At 34.3% G+C, this 7,912-nt stretch overlaps 1 protein-coding gene across 1 annotated transcript; it reads left to right on the top strand.

Moving 5' to 3' along the window:
• The first annotated feature begins 427 nt into the window (after window positions 1–427).
• LOC113869473 (transcription termination factor MTEF1, chloroplastic) lies at window positions 428–1,625 on the top strand. Its single transcript, XM_027505798.1, has 2 exons — window positions 428–1,103; window positions 1,191–1,625. The coding sequence occupies exons 1-2, from the start codon at window positions 489–491 to the stop codon at window positions 1,398–1,400; spliced, it is 825 nt and encodes a 274-aa protein (XP_027361599.1). The 5' UTR covers window positions 428–488; the 3' UTR covers window positions 1,401–1,625.
• The last annotated feature ends 6,287 nt before the right edge of the window (window positions 1,626–7,912 follow it).

The raw sequence follows: 7,912 nt of genomic DNA, 5'->3' as shown, positions 1-7,912 counted from the left end.
CAATTTGATAAGTTAGAAACAGCTAACACAAAAGAGAAAGAAAGAAACCAATTAACCCAAAAGATCTCCAATGTGAAATCTTTTACAAAAGCATGTTTATAAGATCATTTTAAATAAGATAATTTAACAATAACTTAGAATGTGAGTAGTTTAAAGAAACTTATAAGATTATCTAAAAAAATATTGAAGCTTTTAATAAATTAACTTTTTCCAAAAAAAAAAATCCCTTTTGAAGAAACACATTTCACTCTTCAGGTATAACCAGATTTCAATTGTTTTTATCATTTTGATTCTCCGGGCTATTTAGGGTTCAAATTTCAACCCAGTGAACTTGAGGCTAAGCAGAAAACTCCAGCCCAAATAAGGACACTAAAAACAAGCCCAGAAATGCTGAACTGGGACAAGTCCAAAACGACCTGCAGTTTAGATATCCTAACAATAAAATACATCGCTTCAGCCAAGTCATTAACGTCGTCGTCGTATACGACATGCCGATGATACTCGAACTCTCCCCACACTTCTTCTTCCCTCAAACCCCAATCCCAAAACCCTTCAAAAACCCTAATCTCAATCTCATAATCACCGCCCAATTTTCTCGGCAACCAAACACCGCCACCTCCGACCGAGGCCTAATTTTCCGGGAAAAGGTTCTCTACCTCAGAAAACTCAACGTTAACCCCGAAAAAGCATTTCAAGAAAACCCCACCCTCCGATCCTCTCGTCTCTCAACCCTAAAATTGGTGGAACAATGCCTCTACTCAATGGGAATTGACCGCTCCGCCATGGGTCGAATCCTCGACATGTATCCCGTGCTTCTCACGTGCGACCCTTATTCCCAATTTTATCCCCTCCTCGATTTCCTCCTCCACGAGGTTCGAATCCCTTTCCCTCACGTTCAAAAATCGATCTTGCGATGCCCCAGGTTGCTGGTTTCCGACGTTGACCACCAATTGAGACCCGCTCTGTGTTTTCTGAGGGAATTAGGGTTCGTTGGGCCCCACTCTCTCACGTGCCAGACCACCCTGCTTCTGGTTTCTAGCGTTGAGGACACCCTTTTGCCCAAGATTGAGTTTTTGAAGAGTTTAGGGTTCACTCATGATGAGGTGTGCAACATGGTTGTGAGGTCCCCTGGGTTGTTGACTTTCAGTGTTGCTAATAATTTGGTGCCTAAGGTTGAGTTTTTCTTGAAGGAGATGAATGGGGACGTTGCTGAGCTCAAGAGGTTTCCTCAATATTTCTCTTTTAGTTTGGAAAGGAGGATTAAACCTAGGCACACGATGCTGGTGCAGCATGGCTTGTCACTTCCTTTAGAAGATATGTTGAAGGTTAGTGATGGCGGGTTTAATGCTAGGTTGGTTGAATTACGGTTACGAACACTTGAGGGAGGACAGCAACTGTAATAGTAGTTGTTGTTGTTGATTTTGTGAGCTATTAGTGGAAGTGACATTGTTTTGCTGAATTATAGTGGTTGGTGAATGAATGTGTGTGCATATAGGTTAGGTTATGTTAGAGAAAAGGCTGCTTGTGATTCAAACAACGCAAGAATTTGGTTGTGAAATATAAGGATTTGGCCCGCATGCACTTTAGAGAGTAAAGTACAGTTATGATTGATATTGGAAGATGAACTATTGAAATTTGAAATTATGGTGAAACGATGGAATTGCTAGAATCCAAACCATTGATTTTCTAATCAGTAGATATAGATATTTACTTTATCCTTTGAAGGAAATTTCTCGAGGAGTCAGATCAAACGAATATACTTCGATTAATCTCGTGGCATTTAGTGTTAATCAATTAGCGGGATTCCTTCTTGTACCCCTACCTTTGGGGGAAAAGAGGTACCTACAGGCTACAAGGTCGCTGACAGTATGTGATATGAATGATTGCCCCACGAATAATTTGATTAAATGTTGCACTTTGATTATCTCTTCTAAAATTTTTGGTTGAAAGATCTACCGAGTAAAACCTCATTCTAGTCTCCTAAAATTCTAAGTGTCGATCACTTAGTTCTTAACAAAATTCTCACTTTAATTCCTTTTCGCTTCATGCTAATCTACACTGTTGGGGGACCAAAGTATGGATTTTATAAAGTCAAGGACTATGGGGACTGATGTTTACAATTTTAGGGTTATAACAGGGGTTAATTCTACACAAGGTGTGCGCAATTTGGTTTAGTCTTATTAAACTTCAAAATGTCAGTCAAAACCATAATTTCAGCATCTTCGTCCACTGGGATTCTGCTATATTATATTTGTGAGTGTTTCCTGGCATTTTTGTATGCTTTTGTGATACCTATTAAGAATCTGTGGATGTTACATGCACAGTCGTTTATGTTCTACATGTATCAAACTTGAGTTTCTTTGCTGCAGCTGTGAAATGATGTTGATACTGACTCACGTTTTATCTCATTATTAAAACATAGACCGAGTCAGTAGAGTTGTGTGAAAGGAACTAGGTGTTCTTGATTCCAATGTGCAAGAATAGTTTCTGCCTACAGATTTTGAATTCTTGGTGTCGAATCTGTCGATAGTTTCATTGGGAGGTGATCGATGAATTTCACTATAAGCTTTTGCTGTGAGCATTGTAACATGGCTTAACCTTGGAAAGGAGTAACTACCTCTCCTTCTCATCGTTTTCCAAACCAAAATTAATGAATTAACTACCCTCATTGCAAGTTATCTGTTAGGCCATTGGAATGTGCTGTGGTACCTCAATGTATAACTGGAAACATTACTGGGTTGAAATACTCTGATGCTAGTTTAGTGTTTGGGGTAATTTGAATTGAAAAATAGTGATTATAGGCTACACTTGCCGTAAATTGCTTATTTGAGGTTCAGTTTGCCTGTTAATTGTGCTGAAAGAGCGTTCTGCTTTTTTTTTTTTAAATCAATTTAACCCGATGCACTTCGGATTCAGCCAATATTCTATTTGTATGTGGATGATGCCATGGAATTTGATCTAGCTGACCTCAAATGGCTAAGCATCATAATTAATTTGCTTTGTTGATACTTTTTATTATAATAATAAAATTTAAATTTTTTTAAATAATTACGTAGCTATTAAATTGTTAAGCTGTCTTATTTTTCCTATGAAAAACAACAGAGGAGAATAACTCCTGGAGTAATTGAAATTTCAATAAAAATAAGTTTGCATGGTCAGAAGGTACTAAACATTTAAGCCAGCTAGAACATGTGCCCGTTCTTTGAACGGCAACTGCTAAAAGCATTCTCCAATCGAAACACCTTTGAATTGTAATGAAATCACAGCAGAATTATTCAATTGAATTTATAAAACCAAAATTCTCATAAATGATTGGCACTTGTCCTAGTACTTGAACTGTTTTATTCTATTATAATATAGATTAAATTTTTTCCTTTATATTCTAATATCGAGATATAGATTAGTATAAATATAACTGTTTATGCAGTTCAATATATTTACATGTTGTCTTCTGCCTTACTATAATATTTTCAGAAGGTGGTGAACATGATTCTATTTTGAATTATCAACAAAGCACATGGCAGGAAGGGCTTCTTAGGATGACTTTTATTGATATGAGAAATTGGTCTTTTGTGAGGTTGTATAGTGGGCTGGTCTTATATCTATTATTATTATAAGAAGAGCAGACGAGAATTGGTTTCGGCTCTTGATGTAGCTTGTGTTTGTTTAAAAAAACTATAAAATTAATCATTGCACTTTCTAATATAAAAAAAATAAATTGTGTTCCGATGTGTATATGTAACTTAAGACATTGATGTTAGATTTAATGGTTTAAAATAATCTTGCTAAACATCAAATCAAACAGGCAAGGGATAATTTTATTCACGATCGGATCATTTTATCATTTGAGGACGATGCGGTTCATAGAAGCATCTGGATCAGAAGTTGAGAAGGGTAACTGACAGGTTGGTGCCAAGCTTGAACATGCATTAATGGGTTTATACCTGTTAGATGAGATTGTAGAGAGAGAGAGAGAGAGAGAGAGAGGAGAGGAGAGGAGAGGGGGTGGGGGGGCGCTATCTTGAAGCATAGTAGTAAAACAATTTCTCATGGAACTGTGAACACCTGAAGGGGTGTCTTATCTGAAGAGCATGATGGGAATGGTTACTGTTGGTTCCCTGTTTGTCAGGGAACGTATAGGAATATTGCAGTAGGGTCTACACTTTCTTTATGATCATTGTCCTGATCTCTGTTGCTATTCATATTCACTGAGCATTTGATGAAACTTTCCATTAGGAAGTGGTAAAACCCACCACCGTGCCCCTCCCTTATAACAACAACCTGTCACATCAATGGCTCAAAATATTGTGTGAAAATGTAATCTAATTGTTTCCCTGATGCACCTGGAATCACTAGCTTTGGACCTACCAAGATTTTGTTTCTTTTTCCTGCTTTTACTAGTGTATTTAGAATCCTCTTTTTAAGTTGCCTCAGCATTGAGTACTACAACTCTCAGATACTTTAACAATTTTTTGAGCGATGGAACAAATCTGAATAGTGAATCTTTTGTTACAGTATAGGACTTTTGATTGGGTCCTTTCAGTGGTACAAAGAAATAGGAATGAGAAAGGGAAACACATAGCCCTTATAAATCACATAACAAGCATCATTTCCTTTATGGCAATATTATACAAATCATAGGGTGCTCAAAGGGATATTGGTCAGTATCAGATTTTATTGCATTACAAGAATAATAAAATAGCATGGCTGTAGTGTGGTACGTTGGCAGAATGGCCATGAACCGTTGGGCCTTTGTTTCTTCAGAACTGCACATTAAGGGTCTACGCACGTGGACTGCTGTAATCAACAGATCACAGTCCACAGGTAATACAGAATAAGAAAAACAAAACTGTTGACTAAAAAATAACTGTTCTTTTTATGATTTTGGGGGATAATTTTTAATTTAAGATATATATATAGAGAGAGAAAAAATTTTCCAAAAAATTAAAAACATTTGTATTTAATATTATACACCGTCAATTTTTAATTGTTTAAATAATAGAACTGTAAAAAACAATGTAAAATACTGTCTAGGAGGAAGGGAAAATGTTATTATTCCGAGAAACAATTATATTCATACCTAATTAATCTTTATTTTTTTGTATTTTTTCAAACTTATCGACAACATTATATTATGTATCATATTTATTGTTATTATTTTCTTTTTATCTCTCTCAGTCTCGCACCGGAAGCATACAATGAAAACAAACATTTAGTGAGTTTATAGTTGTGATTTTTCTTATTTAGGAGGGACAATTCCTCTATATATGAAAAGCTGCTTCTCATAATTAATAAAAGAAAATTACATACAAAATGAACTCTGTCCTTTCCACTCCCCCTACAATGCAGTTACTTAGAAGTTCTTGCGCAACCCCATGAATACTGTAGAAAACAAATGCTCAAAATCACAACTATGCCCCCCCAAGTCCTTGCCTTTCATCATTGTGTCTCTGGTACTTTATTTACTGTATCTTACTGTTCATTCAAGCCTCCCGAGAGAAAGAGAAAGAGAGAGTCCAAACTATATAGAATACGTGGTCTTCAAACTCTTTTACTGTGCTCTTAAGTTATTTGTGATGAGTTGTTAACATCTTGAAATCATGGGAAAGTGTGAGGAAACCAATAAGAACCTGCAGATATTAAATTTGGAATAAAAGGATTTACGTGTCTCTTACTTTTTTTATTGTTAATATAATTTTAAAAAAATATTTGTAAGAATGAAAAGGCACGCCCTTTAGAATTAAGTCCCTTTGTGGGGTATCTGACTCAGTTCACGTGTTACGGAGTGTTAGGGTTTATTAGTTATTACAGTGTAAACATCTTACCCTCGTTTTATTTCATATCATAGCCTTTTATATCTGTCCTTTGTTTGGATAAATATTCACAAAAGTTAGTAACCCAAAATAGAAACAACTAAAGTTCTTACAGTCACCAATGTCATACAGTACTTCCCAAACCATTTGATGTTGCTTCAGTACACCTAACATTGTTAAGTGATATATACGAGGAAATGTATCCAATAAATACGTTAAATCTATATAAATGAAATGTATCTTTAATAATATTATATCTTTCGTATTTTTAAATAAAATTTTACCTTATAAATTTAAGACTTCTGAAATTGATTGTATAAAGAAAATAAAAATGTCACATTATTATTTTCATCAATTTTATATTTTATTATTTAAGTCAAGTTGAATATTGTATATCTACATACTAAAATAAGGTAACGAACTACTAGTAAAAAAAACTGTACAAAAAATTAATTTCGAAAAGACTTATATAAAAAATTTAAAATAGAACCAAATAAAAAACCATAAAGACCAAACCCTTTTTAAGCTAATAAAATTTAACAGTTAAAAATTCACTTTTAACTCTTAACCTAAAAGATCCTCTCATTTCATATATCTCTCTATTTATATCATAAATATACATTTTTATGATTTCTAAATAGTTATTCTTCATATTCCACGTCCCCATGCAAACGATAGATCAGTTCAGTCTCAATTATGAACTTCTTTTGGCTTATTACTGACACACAGTGTAAACTTTTTCACCTTGAGGTATGAACCATAGAACATTAGGTTGTGAATGTTGAATTGATTATTGGAAGTTGAATATTACCTTTCCTATGATTACGCTGTTTCATGTACCATGCATGCCTGGATATGAAATATAGAATCAAAATTATCAACTTGTAACTCTGCATTCTTGTGCTATTTGTAATATTACACTGTTTCACGAAGCAAATAAGTGGATTGTATAGGTTTTTCAAGAAAAATGAATTATCTTGTCAGTGAATTTCACACAATGGAATCAAGAGAAGTAAAAGATAAAATGTACAGATATTAAACAGGTGGGGTTCTTTCAAAATTTGTGGGACCTTATTCATGGTATTTATGTCTATCTCAATTTTGTTAAATGTTATCAGGTAAAAAATTGCATAAAAAAATCTACATTTATTGGGCTTGGTTTTCACGTCCCTCAAAATTGCATTCTACTCTATGAAAATATTAACTGCAATGGTTGGACGTGCCCCAACTGCCCTGTTTCAATTTTGTGTGTGCGCTTTTTTAATGATAACCTCAACTTTTAACATTAAATTTAAGTAACTAATAATAAATATATTTTATTAAAAATTCTTTATTATATTTTCATATCTTTATAATAAAAACTGACTAATTCTTAATGCTTAAAATCAATAAACGCAAAAACAAAATTTAAGGATATTTAATATCCTAAACCGTAAAGCATAAAGACCCCACCTTTATACTTGAATTCTGAATCTGTCAGCATCTACAGACAAATAGATAAATCAAAATTGAAAGTTTTGGCTAGCAATTTTCTTTTTTCCACTTCCATATTGTTGCTCTTTTGCCGTGGAATTTCTAGCAGCTTTATGAGAAGGTGGATTGGGCAACAACATTCATTAATGAGAGGGGTCTCACATATATATATATATATATATATATGCTGTGGTCTTGTTAATGCATTTGGTCCATAGGACTATAGTACGTACCTTAATGAAAATGATTTGTAGTGTCCAAATTAAAATAATTTATTGGAGTAGGGGAAATGCATTTACACCCTGCACGTACCCGTCCTTCATCCCTAAGACGTGGGTCTTAAGCTGTTTCAAATATATATGATTTATAACAATATCAATACCTATATGCACTAGACTACTTAGACTTGGGAAAACTGCGGAACTGGTTTTGACTCATCTAAGAAGACTCTGTCCTTTCCTTTCGTTTAAGTTGATTGTTGCTGTATCACAAATCTCGCAGACAATCTTTTCTGTAGTCTATACAATGCATGCACGAAAATTTAGATATGTTACATTTACTGCATGTAACAGTCTAATAAATTTGGTATTGTTACCTCTTCAATGCTCCCCGGGATATAAGGAGCG

Source organism: Abrus precatorius, unplaced genomic scaffold (genome assembly GCF_003935025.1).
Source record: "Abrus precatorius isolate BTA unplaced genomic scaffold, Abrus_2018 Scaffold6, whole genome shotgun sequence".
NCBI classification, from domain to species: domain Eukaryota; kingdom Viridiplantae; phylum Streptophyta; class Magnoliopsida; order Fabales; family Fabaceae; genus Abrus; species Abrus precatorius.
This window is presented reverse-complemented; position numbering and strand designations above follow the sequence as displayed.